Source organism: Salmo trutta, chromosome 6, assembly GCF_901001165.1.
Source record: "Salmo trutta chromosome 6, fSalTru1.1, whole genome shotgun sequence".
NCBI lineage: Eukaryota > Metazoa > Chordata > Actinopteri > Salmoniformes > Salmonidae > Salmo > Salmo trutta.
The window spans coordinates 38,816,211-38,843,022 of record NC_042962.1 but is presented as its reverse complement, the minus strand read 5'-3'; the positions used below and the strand labels follow the sequence as shown (position 1 = coordinate 38,843,022).

Sequence of the window (26,812 nt, the reverse complement as noted above, 5' to 3'; positions counted from 1 at the left end):
TACATGCATGTTTTGTTCAATCAAGTTCATATTTATATCAAAAAACAGCTTTTTACATTAGCATGTTTTGTTCAGAACTAGCATACCCACCGAAAACTTCCGGTGAATTTACTAAATTACTCACGATAAACGTTGACAAAAAACATAACAATTATTTTAAGAATTATAGATACAGAACTCCTTTATGCAATCGCGGTGTCCGATTTTAAATTAGCTTTTCGGTGAAAGCACATTTTACAATATTCTGAGTAGATAGCCCGGCCATCATGGCTAGCTATTTTGACACCCAGCAAGTTTGGCACTCACCAAACTCAGATTTACTATAAGAAAAATGTGATTATCTTTGCTGTTCTTCGTCAGAATGCACTCCCAGGACTTCTACTTCAACACCCAATGTTGTTTTGGTTCCAAATAATCCATAGTTATATTCAAATACCTCCGTTTTGTTGTGCGTTCAAATCACTATCCGAAGGGTGACTCGCCGGCGCGTTTCGTGACAAAAAAATTCAAAATATTCCATTACCGTACTTCGAAGTATGTCAAACGCTGTTTAAAATCTATTTTTATGCGATTTTTCTCGTAAAATAGCGATAATATTCCAACCGGGAGACGTTGTATCCGTTCAAACACTGAAAGTAGAAAATGGAGTCGTCACATGCACGCGCGCACCTGTGCCATTGTTCTCAGAAGTACCACTCTCCAAAACCCCTTCTGTTTTTCGCCCAGAGACGAGAGTTATCATTCAACGTTCTGGCGCCTTCTGAGAGCCAATGAAAGCCTTAGAAAATGTCACGTTACAGCAGAGATCCTGTATTTTCGATAAAGATGCTACAGAAGGCCAAAAAATGGTCAGACAGGGTACTTCCTGTACAGAATCTTCTCAGGTTTTGGCCTGCCATTTGAGTTCTGTTATACTCACAGACACCATTCAAACAGTTTTAGAAACTTTAGGGTGTTTTCTATCCAAATCTACTAATTATATGCATATTCTAGTTTCTGGGCAGGAGTAATAACTAGATTAAATCGGGTACGTTTTTTATCCGGCCGTGAAAATACTGCCCCCTATCCATAACAAGTTAAGTGCTTTGCTCAAGGGCACATCAACAGATTTAAACTATTCAGGTCAGGGATTCAAACCAGCAACCTTTAGGTTACTGGCCCAACCTATTAATCGCTAGGCTTCCACCCAGCCCACACTGGTTAGTAGACTGGCTAGTAGACTGAGGTGTGTCAATGGATAAAATCAAATCAAATGTTATTTATCATATGCGCCGAATACAACAGGTGTAGAGCTAACTGTGAAATGCTTACTTACAAGCCATGCAAATTTAATGTTTTTTTCAAGGTGTGGAAAACGGTTTGTCAGGTCGCCTCCTGAGACGATTTGGACTTGTACTTGATTCGAGACTCGACCCATTCTACTTGGGACTCCACTTGAGACTTGGACCTTGTAACTTTAGACTGTAAAAAAGAATATTGAAGAATTGAGAAGTATGTTGGACAATTGAAAATAACATAAAATGTTACCGTATATTGTGCCACAGTATATCAAAAACATATCAATCCTACAGAGCTGACACTATCTAAATGATAAATGTACAAGTCTTGACTCCAAGATTCCGCAACAATGGTGATTGCAAAACATTTGAAGACTTTGTTGTAAATGGACATGGAGCTGTTGAAAGGCTACTGCTATGCTGCTACTAATGAGAATGATTATCTTGAAAAGACTACAATCGCCTTTAGTGAAGTTCAAGGATTCAATTTGTTGAGAATAAGTCAGAGAGGAAGTGGAGTGTCAGTTCAATGTTGTAATAAATGCATTAATTAAATGAGCCTGACTTTTCTGTTTCTTCATGATTATAGAATAACCTGCCAGTAGATGACAAAAGTATTGATTTTGGTGATTGCTAAACATAAACTGGCCAATAGATGGTGATATTATTGGTTTTCGTGAGGGTCCGCTTTTAGTAACAGGTCACTTTTAGTGACAGGCCAATGGCTCCCAGTCTCCAGCTGGATACTTGCCGTGTGCGTTCAAGTTCTAGTCGGAACTAGGAAAATCAGAAATGTCAGAATTGCTAACTGGTTGTGCTAACACGTGCCGCGGTCAACCAGTTAGCAAGTCGGACATGTCCAAGTTTCCTAGTTCCGACTAGAAAATGAACATATTTCCACAATTTATCTTCTTAAAATCTGATTTTAAAATGAACCCTAATCTTAACCACACTGCTAACATTGTGCCTAACCTTAAATGAAGATGAATTTCATGAATTTGTAGCCACGATTTTGTCTTTGTGGCTGTGGTACAGAGTGACAACCGCTGAGGGACGAGGACGTAAAACGATGGTCAATACTCTCCAGCACAGTAGGTGTCGGTAATGCACCATTAATGTTGGATGCCAACCGCCCCAAAAAAACACCTACGAAGGAAAAATGAACACGTACGTCATTCAGCGTCAACTTGGTAACAAGTTGTCACGGAGTGGCCTGTTAGTACTGCATGTAGCGGTGGCTATCGTAATATAATATTTCAAAATATAGTTACATCATTCACTATGCCTCCGAAGAAACCAGCTCAAGCTGCCGCGGGTAGTAAAAAAACGCAAGAAAAGAAGAAGGAAAAGATAATTGAGGTGAAATCCCTTTTGCGCACGATAGCCAAATTAAATGGGATAATGCTACGCTAGTTTGCAAGCTACAAAGGTACCGGTAGCTAGCTAAATTACAGTAACGTCCAAAGGTTATTTTGTGAAGCTAGCTAGTAAGTTAAACAGAACGTTAGATGCTAGCTAGTTAAACCACGGATTGTTAAAGGCAGAACACTTTCCAACCGTTATATTTGCTAGGTACCAAACTGACAAACGTTAGCGTTCTTATGCTAACCCCTTTTTAAGAACGTGGTAGCTACTGGTAGCTAACGTGTGCTTGCATGATATAGCTAGTTAGCTGCAGACGGTAGCTAGCAAAGGTTACACATTTATGTATTCGAATTAACGTTAGCTAGGTTGCTAGGTTGTGTGATCGTCTGTCCACGGCTTGAATGAACTGCTTAGTTAGTAGTTGTAACACAGATGGCTAGCTAGTTATCATATCTAATCTTTGTTGGTACAGTAAGTAAGTTAGCTAGTTAGTCACCCACTATAACTACTTAGATAGCTAGCGTCAGAAACCGTATTATTTTGTCGTTCAGAGGTTTCTTCTTGGTAGCCTGCCAACAAACGTTTAACGTTATGTCCTTATTAAATTGCTGATATTCCATTTGTTTATCTTTTATGTAGGACAAGACATTTGGGTTGAAGAACAAAAAGGGTGGAAAACAACAGAAATTTATCAAGAATGTCTCTCAGCAAGTAAAGCAAGTTCCTGGTAGTAAGGTAAGCTGGACCAGTCAGGCCTACAGTCTTGTTGTTTCTCAGTGAATGACCACTGGCTTGACTTGTAATTTCTACAGAGTTGTTTGCTATTAGAGCATCATCAATCTATAGCCATAAGAATCAGGCTTTTGTTCATGTCTTCTCTCTAGTCAGAATGTACCCCATTCATAGACATGAATTGCTTTAGCGCCTATTGACAATAGTATCATCTGACCGGGTGAGTTTTGTTAAGAGCCCTGACTCTTGCTGTTAACATTAACATGCATCGCTTGTTTTGGAAACATAAGGAACGTTTCTTCCATATCAGTAAAGAAAATTAAACTAAATGTTAAATATCTACACACTTTGTGGTTAGTGTTCCCACACGGCCATATTACAGCGCTTGTTTATGGAAGACCGGCTGCAGTCCAAATACTTAAAAGACACACAGTTGTCCACTTATACCTTATGCCCTGTCGCCATCTTGGAGGGCGGTCCAAATGATTAGCCAAGCAAGGGGAGTTTGCAACATAAGCCCCTCAGCCCTCGTTTTTAGTCGGCTTTGCGAGTGTATAATTATGTTCACTCCGGGGCCTGAAACTCCCCATTTTTCAATTCTCGAAGATTGTACACCCGCTAAGAAAAGTCAGCGAAAATGTAAAAACATCAATGGAGAAGACAACATACAAGTGTAAGTAAAAACGAATGCAAATAAGTTAGAAATTGTGCTACTAATGCACATGACGGCACAAACGCGTCTCGTAAATATGTTTTTGTTATCTTTTGGACATTTTAGAAATAAAACATTTTCCTTCAGATGTTCTAGCTAATGTTATTTAGCTAATTAATTTGCTAGCAAGCATACAGTAGGCGTATAATTATATATTTAATTTAAGTAGGCATGCACTCATAATTGACCGTAGGGTATATATAGCACCCATAAGCTACCTGCGGCTGAAAACACAATCATCACGGGATGAATGAGTGATGAATTTCTGGCCAAGCATGGTCCATTTTAAAATCATTCCTTCCTCCCTTGCCCTGCAAGTGTATACTCGTCAGACGTCATGATACCTCATCAGAAGTGTCCACTTAATTTGAGGGCTGAGGGGATAGGATGTGTCTTTTAAGTGTTTGGACCACAGCCACAGAAGCGCCCACCGGTGCAAATTAGCTATCTATCGTTGCTCCAAACACTTGTGTGTAAGCGTAACTCAGGAAGTGTAGTTTTGCCGGATGGAGCCACCCAAAGCTGTATGGATCTGTGCAACACTGTAAGTGTATATTTATTTGAATGATTCTTTCTCGCTAGATGTCAAAATGCCCCCAAGAGTTTTTGAGAGCTAGTCGGGAACAGTGTGCTATGCCAGAATGTGGACAGCTAAAGCAACCCGTTGCATTTCTTGGGATCCTGAGGTTGAAGAGGCACTGTTGCGCCGCCTTCACCACTTTGTCTGTTGGGTGGACCATTTCAGTGTTGTGTACGCCGAGGAGCTTGAAGCTTTCCACCTTCTCCACTGCAGTCCCATCGATGTGGATAGGGGCGTGCTCCCTCTGCTGTTTCCTGAAGTCCACGATCAGCTCCTTTGTTGTGTTGACGTTGAGTGAGCGGTTATTTTCCTGGCACCACACACCCAGGAAGTCCCCAGGACCCAGTTGCACAGGGTGGGGTTCAGACCCAGGGCCTTCAGCTTAATGATGAGCTTGGTGGGTACTATGGTGTTGAATGCTGAGTTATAGTCAATGAACAGCATTCTTACATAGGTATTCCTCTTATTCAGATGGGATAGGGCAGTGTGCAGTGCGACGGCGATTGCATTGTCTGGATCTATTGGGGCGGTAAGCAAATTGAAGTGGGTTTAGGCTGTAAGGTTGAGGTGATGTGGTCTTTGACAGGAGTGTGTGCTCCAGGAAAGCCAATGGGTGTGTAGGCTTTTATTCTAGTCCCCCTCTAACAAACATTTTAGAAATAAGCTGCTATGCTGGATCTTGATAAACTGGCTCTGTTTGAACAAAAGCCTGCACACAGAGTAGCTCTCCAGACTGAGGGTTGACCACATGTTTTATTCTGTTGCCTGAAAGCTATTCTACTTTGGGGGGGTGTTAAGTGCCTTGCTCAATGACAGAAGATGCTACATGGCGCCATTTTTTCATCCCCTGAAGCATGCACATAAGACATAAATACATGCACCCGATGCATGCGTACTGCCAGATAGGAATTTCAACAGCAGAACAAGCATTTTTAAAAGTCGGTTTGATAATACTTTCCTGTGGATATTTTGTGAAATTTCAAATGGCAAAGACCAACCAAGTGGACAATTGGCAGAGTAAGTCCAAATGACAGTTAATTCAACGTTCTTGCTACACAAGGCAAAACAAGGCACCTTCTGGAAAATGTAAATGGATATAAAGCCGACCTAAACTCAAGCTATAGCTTGCTAATAGGTCAGGAGGCCGACAAACCTGGTTCCTATTGTGGACTTGTGACTAACTAGATCCTGTTTTCCTAGGCTGCTGCTGAAGGGGACAAGAACAAAAAGGGTGACAAGAAGAAAGAGTTGGATGAGCTGAACGAGCTTTTCAAGCCAGTAGTGGCTGCTCAGAAAGTCGCTAAAGGTGAGGATGGAAATGTCTTCTATATTCAGCTACAAAGTTTCTTCTAGTACAGTTGAAGTCGGAAGTTTACATAATCTTAAATTGGAGTCATTAACTCGTTTTTCAACCACTCCTCAACTTTCTTATTAACAAATTAAAGTTTTGGCAAGTCGGTTAGGACATCTTCTTTGTGCATGACACAAGACATTTTTCCAACAATTGTTTACAGACCAGATAATTTCACTTATAATTCACTGTATCACAATTCCAGTGGGTCAGAAGTTTACATACGATAAGTTGACTGTGCCTTTAAACATTGGAAAATTCCAGAAAATTACGTCATGGCTTTAGAAGCTTCTGATAGGCTAATTGACATCATTTGAGTCAATTGGAGATGTACCTGTGGATGTATTTCAAGGCCTACCTTCAAACTCAGTGCCTCTTTGCTTGACATCATGGGAAAATCAAAAGAAATCAGCCAAGACCTCAAAAAAGAAATGTAGACCTCCAAGTTTGGTTCATCCTTGGGGGCAATTTCCAAATGCCTGAAGGTACCACATTCATCTGTACAAACAATAGTACGCAAGTATAAACACCATGGGACCACACAGCCGACATACCACTGAGGAAGGAGACGTGTTTTGTCTCCTAGAGATGTACATACTTTTGTGCGAAAAGTGCAAATCAATCCCAGAACAACAGCAAAGGACCTTGTGAAGATGCTGGAGGAAAGAGGTACCAAAGTATCTATATCCACAGTAAAACAAGTCCTATATCAAATGTATTTATAAAGCCCTTCTTACATCAGCTGATGCCACAAAGTGCTGTACAGAAACCCAGCCTAAAACCCCAAACAGCAAGCAATGCAGATGTAGAAGCACGGTGGCTAGGAAAAACTCCCTAGAAAGGCCAAAACCTAGAGAGGAACCAGGCTATGAGGGGTGGCCAGTCCTCTTCTGGCTGTGCCGGGTGGAGATTATAACAGAACATGGCCAAGATGTTCAAATGTTCATAAATGTCCAGCATGGTCAAATGATATTAATCACAGTAGTTGTCGAGGGTGCAACAGGTCAGCACCTCATGGAGCAGGAGTAAATGTCAGTCGGCTTTTAATAGCCGATCATTGAGAGTATCTCTACCGCTCCTGCTGTCTCTAGAGAGTTTAAAACAGCAGGTCTGGGACAGGTAGCACGCCCAGTGAACAGGTCAGGGTCCCATAGCTGCAGGCAGAACATTTGAAACTGGAACAGCAGCACTGCCAGGTACACTGGGGACAGCAAGGAGTCATCATGCCAGGTAGTCCTGAGGCATGGTCCTAGAGCTCAGGTCCTCCGAGAGAAAGAAAGAAAAAAAGAGAATTAGAGAGAGCATACTTAAATTCACACAGGACACCGGATAAGACAGGTGAAATACTCCAGATATAACAGACTGACCCTAGCCCCCCGACACAAACTACTGCAGCATAAATACTGGAGGCTGAGACAGGAGGGGTCAGGTGACACTGTGGCCCCATCCAATGATACCCCCGGACAGGGCCAAACAGGCATGATTTAACCCCACCCACTTTGCCAAAGCACGGTCCCCACACCACTAGAGGGATAACTTCAACCACCAACTTACCATCCTGAGACAAGGCTGAGTATAGCCCACAAAGATCTCCACCACGGCACAACCCAAGGGGGGGCGCCAACCCAGACAGGAAGACCACGTCAGTGACTCAACCCACTCAAGTGACGCACCCCTCCTAGGGACGGCATGGAAGAGCACCAGTAAGGCAGTGACTCAGCCCCTGCAATAGGGTTAGAGGCAGAGAATCCCAGTGGAGAGCGGGGAACCGGCCAGGCAGAGACACTCCTGGGCCAGACTACACTCAATCATAGGACCCACTGAAGAGATGAGTCTTCAGTAAAGACTTAAAGGTTGAGACCGAGTCTGCATCTCTCACATGGGTAGGCAGACCATTCCATAAAAATGGAGCTCTGTGGGAGAAAGCCCTGCCTCCAGGTGTTTGCTTAGAAATTCTAGGGACAATTAGGAGGCCTGCTTCTTGTGACCGTAGCGCTCGTGTAAGTATGTATGGCAGGACCAAATCTGAAAGATAGGTAGGAGCAAGCCCATGTAATGCTTTGTAGGTTAGCAGTAAAACCTTGAAATCAGCCCTTGCCTTAACAGGAAGCCACTGGAGTAATATATTTTTTGGGGGTTCTAGTCAGGATTCTAGCATATCGACATAACCTGAAAGGCCGCTCAGCAAGGATGAAGCCACTGCTCCAAAACCGCCATAAAAAAGCCAGACTACGGTTTGTAACTGCACATGGGGACAAAGATCGTACTTTTTGGAGAAATGTCCTCTGGTCTGATGAAACAAAAATGGAACTGTTTGGCCATAATGATCATTGTTATGTTTGGATGAAAAAGGGGGAGGCTTGCAAGCCGAAGAATACCATCCCAACCGTGAAGCACGGGGGTGGCAGCATCATGTTGTGGGGGTGCTTTGCTGCAGGAGGGACTGGTGCACTTCACAAAATAGATGGCATCATGAGGGAGGAAAATTAGACATCAGTCAAGAAGTTAAAGCTTGGTCGCAAATGGGTCTTGCAAATGGACAATGACCCCAAGCATACTTCTAAAGTTGTGGCAAAATGGCTTTAAAGACAACAAAGGCAAGGTATTGGAGTGGCCATCACAAAGCCCTGACTTCAATCCCATAGAAAATGTGTGAGCAAAACTGAAAAAGCGTGTGCGAGCAAGGAAGCCTACAAACCTGACTCCGTTACACCAGCTCAGTCAGGAACCCACTGGGATTGTGATGGAAGAAATAAAAGCTGAAATAAATCATTCTCTTAACTATTATTCTGACATTTCACATTCTTAAAATAAAGTGGTGATCCTAACTGACCTAAGACAGGGAATTTTTACTAGGATTACATTTCAGGAATTGTGAGTTTAAATGTATTTGGCTAAGGTGTATGTAAACTTCCAACTTCAACTGTACATCGATTCAGAAAAATGCCCTGTTTAATATAAAATGACGTTTTACGACCTTACCCTATTGAATGCTTAGCAAACTCATATTGTCAGGATTAATCACTGATTAGGCTTCTGCATACTACCCACTACTAGTGTTTGTCAAGAATTAGAACAGGGCAAAGGTGCAAAAAGGTATAATGATATAAACTGAGCATTTTCAGACTATCTTTGTGCACCAGGCAAACTACTGTGTTTATCCTCAGTCTAGAAAGCCAACGGGTGTGCATAGTTGCATCATTGCCGTCTTGTGTCGGAGATACTATAAGAGATGTTAAAATTCCAAATAAAAAAACTTGGAACATTATTCATTCCATTAGTGCATAGTTTTCTCTGGAGGGTTATATCAGGTTTCAATTAACCCAATTTGCAATGTTCGCTCTAAGTTGTCTCTGTATAGAAAAGTTTATTGCAATGCATGAGGGCTTTGTAAAAGACTGTCTCAAATTACAAGTTTAACACTAACATGTAAAAGCATTTGTAACAGCTTTAACCTCTCTAGGGCAGGTGGCACCAAATCGTCCCACCTACGTAACAGCCAGTTGAATCCTGTGGCGCAATTTTCAAATACCTTAGAAATGCTATTACTTCAATTTCTCAAACAGTTTCAGGCTTTTGCAGTGAACAGAGAGCGAACACGAAGGCCGGGAAGTTGGTGACTCAGAAAATGACATGAGTTTTGTGGCGCGCATTCACGTGATGAGGTAGCTGTGTTCCAAAACGTTTTTCAAGACATTGGAATCGTCCGGTTGGAATATTATTGAAGTTTTATGTTAAAAAGGCCCTAAAGATTGATTCTATACGACGTTTGACATGTTTCAACGAACGTAAATATAACTTCTTTTTTTAAACTTTTTGTCGTGAAATTTTGGGCGCGCTCCCTACATTTGGAGTAGCTTACTGAATGTGCAAACAACGAGGTATTTGGACATACATTATGGACTTTATCGAACAAAACAACATTTATTGTGGACCTGGGATTCCAGGAAGTGCCTTCTGATGAAGATCATCAAAGGTAAGTGAATATTTATAATGCTATTTATGATTTTAGATGACTCGAAAATGGCGGGTATCTGTATTGCCTGGTGTATGTTTCTGAGCACCGTACTCAGTTTATTACAAAGTGTGCTTTCCCCGTGAAGCTTTTTTGAAATCTGTCACAGCGGTTGCATAAAGGAGATGGTTATCTATAATTCTTTGAATAACAGTTTAATATTTTATCAACGTTTATGATGAGTATTTTTGTAAATTGTGGTGCTGATTCACCGGCAGTATTGGAGGCAAAATATTTTCTGAACATCACGCGCCAATGTTAAATGCTGTTTTTGGATATAAATATGAACTTTATCGAACAAAACATACATGTATTGTCTAACATTGAGTCCTAGGAGTGTCATCTGATGAAGATCATCAAAGGTTAGTGCTTAATTTTAGCTGAATTTCTGGTATTTGTGACCACTCTCCTGCTTGGAAAATGGCTGTGGTTTTTCTTGTTGTACCTGTCCTAACATAATCTAACTTTATGCTTTCGCCGTAAAGCCTTTTTGAAATCGGACAATGTGGTTACATTAAGGAGAAGTGTACCTTTTTAAAATGGTGTAAAATAGTCGTATGTTTGAGAACTTTGAATTATAACATTTTGTTGTTTTGAATTTGGCGCTCTGATTTTTCACTGGCTGTTGAATAGTGTGAACCGTGGGTGGGACGGTAGCGTCCCACCTGCCCAAGAGAGGTTAACAGGTGTCCCTTGTTAAATGTGAATTTGTGGAATTTCTTTTCTCCGTGATGCATTTGAGCCAATCCGTTGTTGTGACATGGTAGGGGTGGTATACAGAAGATAGCCCTATTTGGCAAAATACCAAGTCCATATTATGGCAAGAACAGCTCAAATAAGCAAAGAGAAACGACAGTCCATCTTTACTTTAAGACATGAAGGTCCGTCAATCGGGAAAATGTAAAGAACTGTGAAGGTTTCTTCAAGTGCAGTCAGGAAAAACCATCAAACACTACGATGAAACTGGCTCTGATGAGGATCGCCACAGGGAAGGAAGACCCAGAGTTACCTCTGCTGCAGAGGATAAGTTCATAAGAGTTACCAGCCTCTGAAATTGCAGCCCAAATAAATGCTTCACAGAGTTCAAGTAACACATATCTCAACATCATCTCAACATGTGTGAATCAGGCCTTCATGGTCGAATTGCTGCAAAGAAACCACTAAAGGACACCAATAAGAAGAAAGGACTTGCTTTGTCCAAGAAACACGAGCAATGGACATTAGACCAGTAGTAGTCTGTCCTTTGGTCTGCTGAGTCCAAATTTGCAATTTCTGGTTCCAACCGCTATGTCTTTGTGAGGCGCAGAGTAGGTGAACGGATGATCTCCGCATGTGTGGTTCCCACCATGAAGTGTGGGGGCGCTTTGCTGGTGACACTGATTTATTTAGAATTCAAGGCACACTTAACCAGCATGGCTACCGCAGCATTCTGCTGAGATACGCCATCCCATCTGGTTTGCGCTTAGTGGGACTATCATTTTGTTTTTCAACAGGACAATGACCCAACACATCTCCAGGTTTAAAGGCTATTTGACCAAGGAGAGTGATGTAGTGCTACATCAGATGACCTGGCAACCCACAATCACCTGACCTCAACCCAATTGAGATGGTTTGGGATGAGTTGTACCGCACAGTGAAGGAAAAGCAGCCTACAAGTGCTCAGCATGTGGGAACTCCTTCAAGACTGTTGGAAAAGCATTCCAGGTGAAGCTGATTAAGAGAATGCCAAGAGTGCAAAGCTGTCCAGGCAATGGGTGAATGCTTTGAAGAATCTAAAATGTATAAAATATATTTTAATTTAACACTTTTTGTTGTTGTTGTTGTTACTACATGATTCCATGTGTTCATAGTTTTGATGTCTTTTCTGTTCTTCAAAGTAGAAAATAGTAAAAATAAAGCAAAACCCTTGAATGAGTAGTTGTCCAAAGTTTTGACTGGTACTGTACATAATTTAAATCATTACCCAATATTGTTACCTTGTTTGGTTACAATAACAAAACAGAATAAGAAAAATGTAGTTTTTCTATTCAATCCACCCGTCTGGCAACAGTGGCAGGAAAGACCGAGGTAATGAGTGCGAGAAGAAACATTCAGTACTTATTACATTTTCCTCTTAATTCTGCAGGAGTGGACCCAAAGTCAGTTCTCTGTGCCTTCTTCAAGCAAGGCCAATGCACCAAAGGAGACAAGTGCAAGTTCTCCCACGATTTGACACTTGAGAGGAAGTGTGAAAAACGGAGCCTCTACGTTGACAAGAGAGATGACGAGCTTGAGAAAGGTTAGTGTCTTCTAATCATTAGTGTTGTCAGCAGTGAATAAACAGCTGATATCTCTGCTGGGTTTTGTAGAGCTGACTATTTATCCTGTTTTGTATAGACACCATGGATAATTGGGATGAGAAGAAGCTGGAGGAGGTTGTGAACCAGAAGCACGGAGAAGCTGAAAAGAAAAAAGCTCAAAGCTCAAAAACTCAAATTGTGTGTTTTGGCATATCCCACTAAGAGCTAAGATTCATCACTACTATACAGTGCATTCAGAAAATGTTCAGACCTCTTTCCTTTTTCCACATTTTATGTTACAGCCTTATTCTAAAATGGATTAAATAAATAAAAATCCTCCTCAATCTACACTCAATACCCCATAATAACAAAGCGAAAACAGTTTTTTAATTTTACATAGAGACTTGAAATTGAGCTTGGGTGCATCCAGTTTCCATTGATCATCCTTAACATGATTCTACAACTTGATTGGAGTCCACCTGTGGTAAATGTAATTGATTGGACATGATTTGGTAAGGCACACACCTGTCTAAGGTCCCACAGTTGACAGTGCATGTCAGAGCAAAAACCAAGCCATGAGGTTGAAGGAATTGTCCGTAGAGCTCCGAGACAGGATTATGTCGAGGCACAGATCTGGGGAAGGGTACCAAAAAATGTCTGCAGCATTGAAGGTCCCCAAGAACACAGTGGCCTCCATCATTCTTAAATGGAAGAAGTTTGGAACCATGACTCTTCCTAGAGCTGGCTGCCCGGCCAAACTAAGCAGTTGAGCGAGAAGAGCCTTGGTCAGGGTGACTAAGAACCCAATGGTCACTCTGACAGAGTTCCTATGTGGAGATGGGAGAAACTTCCAGAAGAACAACCATCTCTGCATCACTCCACCAATCAGGCCTTTATTGTAGAGTGGCCAGACGGAAGCCACTCCTCAGTCAAAGGCACATTACAGCCCGCTTGGAGTTTGCCAAAAGGTACTAAAGGAGTCTCAGAACATGAGAAACAAGATTCTCTGGTCAGATGAAACCAGATTGAACTCTTTGGCCTGAATGCCAAGCATAACATCTGGAGGAAACATGGCACCATCCCTACGGTGAAGCGTGGTGGTGGCAGCATCATGCTGTCAAGATGTTTTTCAGCGGCAGGGACTGGGAGACTAGTCAGGATCGAGGCAAAGATGAACGGAGCAAAGTACAGAGGTCCTTGATGAAAACCTGCTCCAGAGCGCTCAGGACCTCTGACTCTGCTGAAGGTTCACCGTCCAACAGGACACCGACCCTAAGCACACAGCCAAGACGAGTGGCCTCGGGACACGTCTCTGAATAACCTTGAGTGGCCCAGCCAGAGTCCGGATTTGAACCCGATCGAACATCTCTGGAGAAACCTGAAAATAGCTGTGCGGCAATGCTCCCCATCCAACCTGAGATGATGATCTGCAGAGAAGAATAGGACAAATTCCCCAAATACAGGCATGCAAAGCTTGTAGCATCATACCCAAGAAGACTAGAGGCTGTAATCGCTGCCGAGGGTGCTTCAACAAAGTACTGAGTAAAGGGTCTGAATACTTATGTAAATGTGATATTTCAGTTTATTTTCAATCAATTTGCAAAAATGTCTAAAAAACAGTTTTTGCTTTGCTATTGTGTATAGATTGAGGGGGGAAAAAACATTTTTCTTTTTTGAATAAGGCTGTAACGTAAAGTGGAAAAAGTCAAGGGGTCTGAATACTTTCTGAATGCACTGTATATTAAGATACATTGGCTATAGACTTACTTCTGCTTTTATTGTCTTGTAGGTTTGCAAGCATTTCCTTGATGCCATTGAAAACAACAAATATGGTTGGTTTTGGGTATGTCCTAGTGGAGCTGACACTTGTATGTACCGCCATGCATTGCCTGCTGGGTTTGTGCTCAAGAAAGACCAGAAGAAGGACGAAAAGGAAGATGAAATCTCAATGGAAGAGTTGATAGAGAATGAGGTAGATTTGACCTCTTTCACTAAAATTCATGTTCCTACTTGAGATTTGTCTTATTATTATTTAGCCCATATTACTCTTAAAGCCACAATGTTTGTTTCAGTCGGCAGCTCTGCTACTTTATCCACTCTGAAATGCATAAAGAGCTATGGATGCCAGGACTGTCTGTTAACTCTGTTAATGTTTGAGATCACTCGGTGACCAACATAAAAAAAAAGATCTAACTTGTGACTTATTCAACAACAGTGCTGAGATTCTGTGAAGTTTCCGTGGGCTGTTACTGTTTAAGAAATGTTACCAAAAAATTACTTTGTCTGTCAGCGATCTGCCCTAGGACCAAATGTCACCCGAATAACTCTGGAGACCTTCTTGGCCTGGAAAAAGAGGAAAAGGCAAGAGAAAGTGGCCAAGGCAGAGCAAGACATGGAGAAAAAGAAGGCTGATTTCAAAGCTGGCAGGTCCTTTGGGGTGAGCTTTGATTTTGTTTTCTACCAGAGGATGACACTAAAGCTCGAAATAATCATGTATTTTGCAGTATCACATCTTACAGATAAGTGGAAAACATTTTAACACGAGTTGTTGTGTAGGTTAGTGGCCGTCAAGTATTTGAGTTCTGTCCTGATCTGGCTGATGATGACGATGAGGAGGCTGATGACATAAAATATGTTGAGGACAGTGATGACGTTAATGAGGTAAGCCTGAAACACATTTTTCAATAGGTATGCATCTCTGGGGATACTCAGGAAATCTTTACTGAAGTACCTTAAGAAAGTGTGTTGGTGCTACACCAGATTTAATTATCATGAAGTGATACATATTTATGACATTGATACTGGTCATCCCCCCCCCACCCCCCCACAGGTTGAATATGTTCAGGAGTTCCAGGATGTTGATCTAGCCAGGTTTGTTCCAAAGGAAGTTGACAGCACTGGAATAACTGTTGCTGCAGTTGACAGATTCACAGCCAAATCAAAGCCAACAAAGGAAACGAATGGTGAGTGTTTTAAATTATTCTGCCAATAAAATTAATGGAAGCCACATTATCCTTGATCTCAATTTTTTTCAAAGCATTTATTTCTATCCCAATGTGTTTTCCATAACATGTCTGTCTTTAAACCTCTTTATATCACACAATTGGCCCTCAGCCTTTAAAGGGGCAATCCGAGATTCACTTGTTTCTGAAAACAGCTGGTAAACTCAAATTCGTAGACAGACCTAATGATACGACTGACCATCCTTTTGATCAAAATTATAGTTTTAAAGGGACAATCTGCAGTTGGTACATCCACTTTTGGATTTATAAATGAATGATATGTACCCATTGACTTCTGAAGAATAATACTTATAAATGCCTCATGAGCTTAGTTCAACTATCGTACCCCGTCAGAATCCAAAATATAAGCTTGTCTTACTCCAATGTTTGTAAACAAAGTAAAACATGGTTAAAACCAGGGTTTGGAACTGAAATTATTTTACAATCGTTTCATTCTGAACAGAAGCCCCAAAATAATTTTGTTCCACTCTTCCGACCAGCAAAAGAAAGTTTTGAATCGGTTCAAACCCCCAAAAAGTAACTGTTTTATAAAGTTTCTGTAACTATTTTAGCTGATTAAATTACTTCACCAATCAGTGCGGATTGAGCAGGCAAGCTAGTTAACATTTTTATTTTATTATTAGATTTTTTTTTTTCACCTTTATTTAGCCTACGTCCCACCTACGTAACAGCTACTGAAATTCCAGTGGCGCGATTTTTGAATCGTTAGAAATACTATTACTTCAATTTCTCAAACATATGACTATTTTACAGCTATTTAAAGACAAGAATCTCGTTAATCTAACCCCACTGTCCGATTTCAAAAAGGCTTTACAACGAAAGCAAAACATTAGATTATGTCAGCAGAGTGCCCAGCCAGAAAAAATCTGACAGCCATTTTTCAAGCTAGCATATTATGTCACATAAACCCAAACCACAGCTAAATGCAGCACTAACCTTTGATGATCTTCATCAGATGACACACCTAGGACATTGTGTTATACAATACATGCATGTCTGTTCAATCAAGTTCATATTTATATCAAAAAACAGCTTTTTGCATTAGCATGTGACGTTCAGAAAAAGCATAACCCCCGCAAACTTCCGGGGAATTTACTAACAGTTTGCTAAATTACTCACGATAAACGTTCACAAAAAGCATAACAATTATTTTAAGAATTATAGATACATTACTCCTCTATGCACTCGATATGTCCGATTTTAAAATAGCTTTTCGGATGAAGCACATTTTGCAATAATCTAAGTACATAGCCCGGCATTACAGGGCTAGCTATTTAGATACCCACCCAGGTCAGCCTCCACCAAAATCACATTTCCTATAAGAAAAATGTTCTTACCTTGCTTGTTCTTCATCAGAATACACTGTCAGGACTTCTACTTCAATAACAAATGTTGGTTTGGTCCCAAATAATCCGTCGTTATATCCAAACAGCGACGTTTTGTTCGTGAGTTCTAGACACTATCAGAATGCTTCTTCATGGTCCCGCGCATGGCGCATTGGCGTGTCAAAAATGTCTAAATATTCCATTACCGTACTTCGAAGCATGTCAACCGCTGTTTAAAACCAATTTTTATGCCATTCAACTCGTAGATAAGTGATAATATTCCGACCGGGAGTATGCATTGAGCCTAAACAGCCGAATAAAATTTCTCCTCCGAAGCGACTCATGCACGCGCCTCATTCAAAGGTCCTCGGAGCAGCCACTTACAAAAGGTGATAATGTGTTTCAGCCTGAGGCTCCCTCGTAAACCTTCAGTTATTTCCCGGGCTCTGAGAGCCTATCGGAGCCCTGGGAATTGTCACGTTACAGCTAAGATCCTTACTTTTCAATAAAAAGATGCAAGACGCACGACTCCTTGTCAGACAGGGTACTTCCTGCTTGAAACCTTGTCAGGTTTTTGCCTGCCATAGGAGTTCTGTTATACTCACAGACACCATTCAAACAGTTTTAGAAAATTCAGAGTGTTTTCTATCCAAACCTGAACAATAATATGCATATTCTAGCTTCTGAGTTGGTGTAGGAGGCAGTTAAAAATGGGAACATATTTTTTCCAAAATTCTCAATACTGCCCCCTAGCCCAGACAGGTTAACCAGGTAGGCCAGTTGAGAACAAGTTCTCATTTACAACTGTGACCTGGCCAAGATAGAGCAAGCAGTGTGACACAAACACAGTTACACATGGGATAAACAAACGTACAGTCAATAACACAATAGAAAATCTATGTACAGTGTGTGCAAATGTAGTAAGATTAGGGAGGTAAGGCAATAAATAGGCCATAGTGGCGAAATAATTACAATTTAGCAATTAAACACTGGAGTGATAGATGTGCAGAAGATGAATGTACAAGTAGAGATACTGGGGTGCAAAGGAGCAAAAAATTAAATAACATGGGGATGAGGTAGTTGGGTGGGCTATTTAGAGATGAGCTATGTACAGGTGCAATGATCGGTTAGCTTCTCTGACAGCTGATGCTTAAAGTTAGTGGGAGATATGTCTCCAGCTTCAGTGATTTTTGCAATTCGTTCAAGTCACTGGCAATAGAGAACTGGAATGAAAGGCGGCCAAACGAGGAATTGGCTTTGGGGGTGACCAGTGAAATATACCTGCTGGAGCGCGTGCTACGGGTGGGTGCTGCTATGGTGACCAGTGAGCTGATATAAGGCGGGGCTTTACCTTGCAAAGAGTTATAGATGACCTGGAGCCAGTGGGTTTGGCGACATATGACGCGAGGGCCTGCCAACGAGAGCATACAGGTCGCCAAAGTCAAGGAACGGTAGGATAGTCAGTTTTACGAGGTTATGTTTGGCAGCATGAGTGAAGGATGCTTTGTTGCGAAATAGGAAGCCGATTCTAGATTTAATTTAAGATTGGAGATGCTTAATGTGAGTCTAGAAGGAGAGTTTACAGTCTAACCAGACACCTAGGTATTTGTAGTTGTCCACATATTCTAAGTCAGAACCGTCCAGAGTAGTGATGCTAGACGGGTGGGCGGGTACGGGCAGCGATCGGTTGAAGAGCATGCATTTAGTTTTGCTTGCATTTAAGAGCAGTTGGAGGCCACGGAAGGAGTGTTGTATGGCATTGAAGCTCGTCTGAAGGTTTGTTAAGTGTCCAAAGAAGAGCCAGAAGTATACAGAATCGTGTCGTCTGTGTAGAGGTGGATTAGAGAGTCACCAGCAAGCAAGAGCAACATCATTGATGTATACAGCGAAAAGAGTCGGCCCAAGAATTGAACCCTGTGGCTATAAACTATAAACTATCAAAATAAAGAAAGTCGCGCACTCCATGTGTATTCTCCCAGCAATTTAATGGGTATTTACCAATGTTTCGGCATCACTGTGCCTTCTTTAGGGTAATGTCATGAATATTTGAACCAGGTTATGTAGAACCACAGTGCAATTAGTGTATCCAATGACAGTAGTGAGGGGTGTCATAATGATTAACTTACCATAATTTCTGGACTATTAAGCGCACCTGAATATAAGCCGCACCCACTGAATTATTTTTATTTTTTTATTTTCAACATAAATAAGTGCACGTCTATAAGCCGCAGGTGCCTACCGGTACATTGAAACAAATGAACTTTACACAGGCTTTAATGAACATGGCTTGTAACAAAAATAAATAGGCTTTAACGAAACACGGCTTGTAACAAAAATAAAAAATTTGCCGTAAGCTTTAGTTGTCTTTTTGCACAGAGTCAATTCCTCGCGCTGCTGTTTCCAACGTCTTATCATCGACTCATTAAGACCAAGCTCCCGTGCAGCAGCTCTATTTCCTTTTCCAACAGCCAGATCAATCGCCTTCAACTTGAAAGCTGCATCATATGCATTTCTCACAAAATGACTACCGTAATCAGAATGATGGGAAGTTTGAGAGCGCTCGATTTAATCTAAACAGTAAACAAAAAAGTTGTTTGACCTTAACCTGTCTGGGGTATGTGGGACGATTTCGTCCCACCTACGTAACAGCTACTGATATTCCAGTGGCGCGATTTTTGAATCGTTAGAAATACTATTACTTCAATTTCTCAAACATATGACTATTTTACAGCTATTTAAAGACAAGAATCTCGTTAATCTAACCCCACTGTCCGATTTCAAAAAGGCTTTACAACGAAAGCAAAACATTAGATTATGTCAGCAGAGTGCCCAGCCAGAAAAAATCAGACAGCCATTTTTCAAGCTAGCATATCATGTCACATAAACCCAAACCACAGCTAAATGCAGCACTAACCTTTGATGATCTTCATCAGATGACACACCTAGGACATTGTGTTATACAATACATGCATGTCTGTTCAATCAAGTTCATATTTATATCAAAAAACAGCTTTTTGCATTAGCATGTGACGTTCAGAAAACGCATAACCCCCGGCAAACTTCCGTTGAATTTACTAACAGTTTGCTAAATTACTCACGATAAACGTTCACAAAAAGCATAACAATTATTTTAAGAATTATAGATACATTACTCCTCTATGCACTCGATATGTCCGATTTTAAAATAGCTTTTCGGATGAAGCACATTTTGCAATAATCTAAGTACATAGCCCGGCATTACAGGGCTAGCTATTTAGATACCCACCCAGGTCAGCATCCACCAAAATCACATTTCCTATAAGAAAAATGTTCTTACCTTGCTTGTTCTTCATCAGAATACACTGCCAGGACTTCTACTTCAATAACAAATGTTGGTTTGGTCCCAAATAATCCATCGTTATATCCAAACAGCGACGTTTTGTTCGTGAGTTCTAGAATGCTTCTTCCCGGTTTCGCGCATGGCGCATTGGCGTGTCAAAAATGTCTAAATATTCCATTACCGTACTTCGAAGCATGTCAACCGCTGTTTAAAACCAATTTTTATGCCATTTATGTCGTAGAGAAGTGATAATATTCCGACCGGGAGTATGCATTGAGCCTAAACAGCCGAATAAAATTTCTCCTCAGAAGCGACTCATGCACGCGCATCATTCAAAGGTCCTCGGAGCATCCACTTACAAAAGGCGATAATATGTTTCAACCTGAGGCTCCCTCGTAAACCTTCAGTTATTTCGCGGGCTCTGAGAGCCTATTGGAGCCCTGGGAATTGTCACGTTACAGCTAAGATCCTTACTTTTCAATAAAAAGATGCAAGACGCACGACTCCTTGTCAGACAGGGTACTTCCTGCTTGAAACCTTGTCAGGTTTTTGCCTGCCATAGGAGTTCTGTTATACTCACAGACACCATTCAAACAGTTTTAGAAAATTCAGAGTGTTTTCTATCCAAACCTGAACAATAATATGCATATTCTAGCTTCTGAGTTGGTGTAGGAGGCAGTTAAAAATGGGAACATATTTTTCCAAAATTCTCAATACTGCCCCCTAGCCCAGACAGGTTAACCCGTTCGGCAATTTCATTGGTCTAATGAAAGCTTCATGCCGCCAAAAAACTGAGCACGTCACAGAATGTGATTTTTTTGGGGGGGGGGGGGGAATTGAAAGCGGGAAAAATCCATATATTAGCCACGTCATTGTTTAAGCCGCGAGGTTCAAAGCCTGGGAAAAAAGTTGCGGCTTATAGTCCGGAATTTACGGTAATTGAAATGAATTAATGAAACTGTTAAAGAAATATATATATGGCTTTGTTATCATATAGAAACATAATGGAATATTGTACATCATATTAGTATCCACATTATTGTTTTATTCAAATTTCACATTTCATTTTTGTTACATGCAGTCTTTTGGTTCAACCTTAATAAACATCATCAACAGGGGGAACATATTAGGTGTACGCTAATAAGCTGTAAAAATAATAACCCCCATAGAGACTGTCAGAGGTCCGGAAAACTGGCCCTCCGATTTGACACACTGAACTCTTATCTGAGAAGTAGTTGGTGAACTAGGCGAGACAGTCATTTGAGAAACCAAGGCTGTTGAGTCTGCCGATAAGAATGTGGTGATTGACAGAGTCGAAAGCCTTGGCCAGGTCGATGAATACGGCTGCACAGTAATGTCTCTTATCGATGGCGGTTTTGATATTGTTTAGGACCTTGAGTGTGGCTGAGGTGCACCCATGACCCGCTCGGAAGCCAGATTGCATTGCGGAGAAGGTACGGTGCGATTCGAAATGGTCAGTGATCTGTTTGTTAACTTGGCTTTCGAAGACTTTAGAAAGGCAGGGTAGGATGGATATAGGTCTGTAACAGTTTGGGTCTTAAGTGTCACCCCCTTTGAAGAGGGGGGTGACCGCGGCAGCTTTCCAATCTTTAGGGATCTAAGACGATACGAAAGGGGTTGAACAGGCTAGTAAAAGGAGTTGCAACAATTGCGGCGGATAATTTTAGAAAGAGAGGGTCCAGATTGTCTAGCCCAGCTGATTTTGCAGCTCTTTCAGAACATCGGCTATCTGGATTTGTGTGAAGGAGAAATGGGGGAGGCTTGGGCAAGTTGCTGTGGGGGGTGCAGAGCTGTTGACCGGGGTAGCCAGGTGGAAAGAATGGCCAGCCATAGAAAAAAATGCTTCTTGAAATTCTCGATTATCGTAGATTTATCGGTGGTGACAGTGTTTCCTAGCCTCAGTGCAGTGGGCAGCTGGGAGGAGGTGCTCTTATTCTCCATGGACTTTAGTGTTCCAAAACTTTTTGGAGTTTGTGCTACAGGATGCAAATTTCTGTTAGGAAAGCAAAGGCTAGCTTTTTCAAACTGCCTGTGTATATTGGTTCCTAACTTCCCTGAAAAGTTGCATATTGCGGGGGATATTTCATGCTAATGCAGTACGCCACAGGATGTTTTTGTGCTGGTCAAGGGCAGTCAGGTCTGGAGTGAACCAAGGGCTATATCTGTACCTGGTTTTACATTTTTGGAATGGGGCATGCTTATTTAAGATGGTGAGGAAAGCACTTTTAAAGAATAACCAGGCATCCTCTACTGACGGAATGAGGTCAATATACTTCCAGGATACCCGGGCCAGGTTGATTAGAAAGGCCTGCTCACTGAAGTGTTTTAGGGAGCGTTTGACAGTGATGAGGGGTGGTCGTTTGACCGCGGACCCATTACGGGCATCAATTAATTCACATATGGTGTCCAGGGCACAGTTTGGGGCTGAGGGGGGGTCTATAACAAGCGGCAACAGTGAGAGACTTATTTCTGGAAAGGTGGATTTTTAAAAGTAGAAGCTCAAACTGTTTGGGTACAGAGCTGGATAGCATGACAGACCTCTGCAGGCTGTCTCTGCAGTAGATTGCAACTCCACCCTTTATCTTGGTGGAAAATGTTGTAGTTGGGGATGGAAATTTCAGAATTTTTGGTTGCCTTCCTAAGCCAGGATTCAGACACGACTAGGACATCAGGTTTGGTGGAGTGTGCTAAAGCAGTGAATAAAACAAACTTAGGGAGGAGGCTTCTGATGTTTACATGCATGAAACCAAGGCTTTTGCTCTTACAGAAGTCAACAAATGATGGCGCCTGGGGAATAGGAGTGGAACTAGAGGCAACAGGGCCTGGGTTAACCTCTCTGGGGTATGTGGGACGTGACCGTCCCACCTGCGGGACACACTATTCAACAGCCAGTGAAATAGCAGGGCGCCAAATTCAAAACAACAAAAATCTCATAATTCAAATTTCTCAAACATACAACTATTATATCCCATTTTAAAGATACACTTCTCGTTAATCCAACCACATTGTCCGATTTCAAAAAGGCTTTATGGCGAAAGCATAGCATTAGATTATGTTAGGACATCACCTTGACAAGAAAAACCACACAGCCATTTTCCAAGCAAGGAGAGGCGTCACAAAAACCATAAATACAGCTAAAATGAATCACTAACCTTTTGATCATGGCACTCATAGGACTTCATGTTACACAATACATGTATGTTTTGCTCGATAAAGTTCATATTTATATCATTTTTTACATTGGCGTGTAATGTTCAGAAATGTTTTGCCTCCCAAAACTTACGGTGAATGAGCACATCAATTTACAGAAATACTCATTATAAACGTTGATAAAATATTAAACTGTAATTCAAAGAATTATAGATATACTTCTCCTTAAATGCAACCGCTGTGTCAAATTTCAAAAAAACTTTACAGCGAAAGCACACTGCAATAATCTGACTACAACAACCAAACCCGCCATTTTGTGGAGTCAATAAAACTCAGAAATAATATTATAAATATTCACTTACCTTTCATGATCTTCATCAGAATGCTATGGAATCCCAGATCCACAATAAATGTTTGTTTTGTTCGATAAAGTCCATTTATGTCCAAATACCTCCGTTTTGTTCGCGCATTCAGTCCACTACTCCAAATGCAGGAAGCGAGCGAAAATGTCACATCGAAAAGTCAAACAAAGTTCTATTTACGTTCGTAGAAATATGTCAAACGATGTATAGCATCAATCTTCAGGATGTTTTTAACAAATCTTCAGTAATATTCCAACCGGACAATTCCTATGTCTTCAGAAAAGAAAAGGAACACAGCTCACACTCACGTGAGTGCGCGCCTCTGAGCTCATGTCATTTTCTCACTCATCTGACTCCAGGCCCTCTTGTTCGCTCCATATTCACAGTAGAAGCATGAAACAACGTTCTAAAGACTGTTGACATCTAGTGGAAGCCTTAGGAAGTGCAAAATGAACCCTAAGTCACTGTGTACTGGATAGGGAATCACTTGAAAAACTACAAGCCTCAGATTTCCACACTTCCTGGTTGGATTTTTCTCAGGTTTTTGCCTGCCATATGAGTTGTGTTATACTCACAGACATCATTCAAACAGTTTTAGAAACTTCAGTGTTTTCTATCCAAATCTACTAATAAGATGCATATCCTACCTTCTGAGCCTGAGTAGCAGGCAGTTTAATTTGGGCAAGCCTTTCATCCGGATGTCAAAATACTGCCCCCTGCCCTAGAGAAGTTAACCTCTACATCACCAGAGGAACAGAGGAGGAGTAGAATAAGGGTAAGGCTATAAGAACCGGTCGTCTAGTGCATCACATGCGTGATGAACAGACAAGTGTAGCCTATGGCACAAGATGTGTGAAGAGAGGGTTGAAGAGCAGGCTTGAAGCACTAGGCATCTTATGACATGCATTATCTCAATTAGGCCCACAGAATTATACCTAGGAGCTTCTATGAAGGGACTTTGAATGTCCTTTTGAGCTAGCTAACAAGCTTGTGTGTGCAGAGCGGCACCAGAATTAAAAACACGTCTTACTTTTTTTTTTAAATGAATAAATCCAATGTGAAACGTGATAACTAGGCCTATAGTAATAGGAAAGTAGCATTCAAAAAGTTAATCCATTCTTTAGCTAATAAAAAACCTCTCCGATCTTATCACGGTTTTAACGTCAGTACAGTACCCTATACTTGGGAGGGGCAGGGAGCCTGCACGCTGCAAAATATTTTCAGCTTGTGGGACTAGAAATAAATGCTTGGAACACAAAATAATGTTAAAAGCATGGAAATAAGTTAAAATAACCGTTCTGTTCCTGGAACAGTATGGATCACTTTCGTTCCCGGTTCCATTTCTGTTCCTTGAAAATGGTTTTGGTTCTGTTCCCTGAACCGGTTCTAACCCCTAGTTAAAACTATAATTTTGATATCATGGATGGTCAGTCCTTGCATCCATGGCGCTGTATGAATTTGAGTGAATTCAATCCCATAGAACCCAATCCCATAGCTTTTTACCGAAATGGACTTTGTTTCAACTGAGGATTTCCCCTTTAAGCTATACAGTGTTTGTAAGCAATGTAATTGTAAACAATTGAGTAAAACAAGCTTATATTTTGGGTTCTGATGGGGTATGGCAGTTGAACTAACTGTCATACCCCATCATGAGGAATTTATAAGTTATATTCTTCAGAAATCAATAGCTATATTAAAAGTCCAAAAATATCAATTCTAATCCCAGATGCCCCTTGCACAAAGTTGAATGACTCCCTTGCCACGTCACCTACCATTGCAATTCCGTTCATGGGTCACAGCACAGATGCTGCGTATATATCTGATGCCTTTGACTGAGCAGATGTGATGTTCTGAACCTGTGCCTTGCGCCATCTCCCAGATGACCAGCTGAACGGTGCTTGCGGAGGTGTGGAGGAGAACGGGCACGACGGGGAAGACGAGACTCTCGACGACAAGGAAGCAGAGCCCGTGCCTGTGGACGAGAACCTTTTCACCGGCGAGGACCTGGACGAACTGGATGAGGAACTCAACACACTGGACCTGGATGACTGACAATGATGACTTCTAGTAGAACAGTGCCTCTAGGACTATGAATAAGAGATGTCTAAAACAGATTCACAATAAAACATCTTGATGCTCACATCTTGTTGCTGCTGCTGTTTCTTTTCCCCCTCAGTGGTCCTGATTGCGAAGAGAGTGAAAAGGATTTGAGAGGGGATACATCTTGAATCTGGTTCATGTGAAATTACCAGTTCTTTCTGGCTGTCCTGAATCCTGTATATTGATTTTGGGTTCTATCAAATAAACATCCTCCTGACTTGTATTATTAGACCATACCATGACAGATTGTGCAACTCCTTTCGAGCAGGTACAACGGGGACGTAGGGTTGTAGTGTAAAAAACCCTGATTGAATAGCAGATTAAAAGCAATTCCATATTCATGAAATTATTTTACACTTTTGGGATCTGCATATATTGAGTTTTACAGAATAAAGACCCATGATGTAGAGACCATGAGGAATACATCCTGGGCCGGGTTTCCTGACAGCGATGGAACTTCAGGCTTATGAGTGTTTTTAACGATGCGTCTTTCCTACAACGGCCGACAAAGTAACATGCGTTTCCCAAACACCACGCAAAGAGAATGTTCACTAAGTGTGTCGTTGAGGTGTGTCTATTGATAGGAGCGAAAGAAAGGCAGACATTGCTCTCGGGTCAGCTTTTTCCATTCATCTTACTTTAACATTAGAATTATTCCACAATACTAACAATTGATCAGCTATTAGAAAGATCTCACCAATGGCTGCAAATATTGAGGCAGCTTATTCTAATGCTTACCCTATAATGCACTAAATAAAGATTTGGCACTTTGCACACCATGAAATATTGAGGCAATTACAGACAGCCTACAATTAGCAAAATAGAACATGGTTGGATGAACATGACATTTATAAAGTATTCTGACCCCTTGACGTTTTCCACATTCTGTTACGTTACAGCCTTATTCTAAAATGGATTAAATTGTTTTTTCCCTCAATGACAAATCATAAACTGTTTATTTGTTTTATTTTAGCAAATGTATTTAACTTATGACATTTACATAAGTATTCTGGCCCTTTACTCACCACTTTGTTGAAGCACCTTTTGCAACGATACAGCGTCTAGTCTTCTTGAGTATGACGCGACAAGCTTGGCACACCTGTATTTGGGGAGTTTCTCCCATTCTCTGAAGATCCTCTCAAGCTGTGTCAGGTTGGATGGAGAGTGTCGCTGCAGAGCTATTTTCAGGTCTCCAGAAATG

At 41.3% G+C, this 26,812-nt stretch overlaps 1 protein-coding gene across 1 annotated transcript; it reads left to right on the top strand.

Moving 5' to 3' along the window:
* The first annotated feature begins 2,431 nt into the window (after positions 1 to 2,431).
* Positions 2,432 to 25,653, top strand: LOC115195903 (zinc finger CCCH domain-containing protein 15-like). Its single transcript, XM_029756246.1, has 10 exons — positions 2,432 to 2,636; positions 3,282 to 3,377; positions 5,867 to 5,972; positions 12,158 to 12,310; positions 12,409 to 12,509; positions 14,101 to 14,283; positions 14,602 to 14,748; positions 14,868 to 14,972; positions 15,142 to 15,274; positions 25,391 to 25,653. The coding sequence occupies exons 1-10, from the start codon at positions 2,559 to 2,561 to the stop codon at positions 25,561 to 25,563; spliced, it is 1,275 nt and encodes a 424-aa protein (XP_029612106.1). The 5' UTR covers positions 2,432 to 2,558; the 3' UTR covers positions 25,564 to 25,653.
* The last annotated feature ends 1,159 nt before the right edge of the window (positions 25,654 to 26,812 follow it).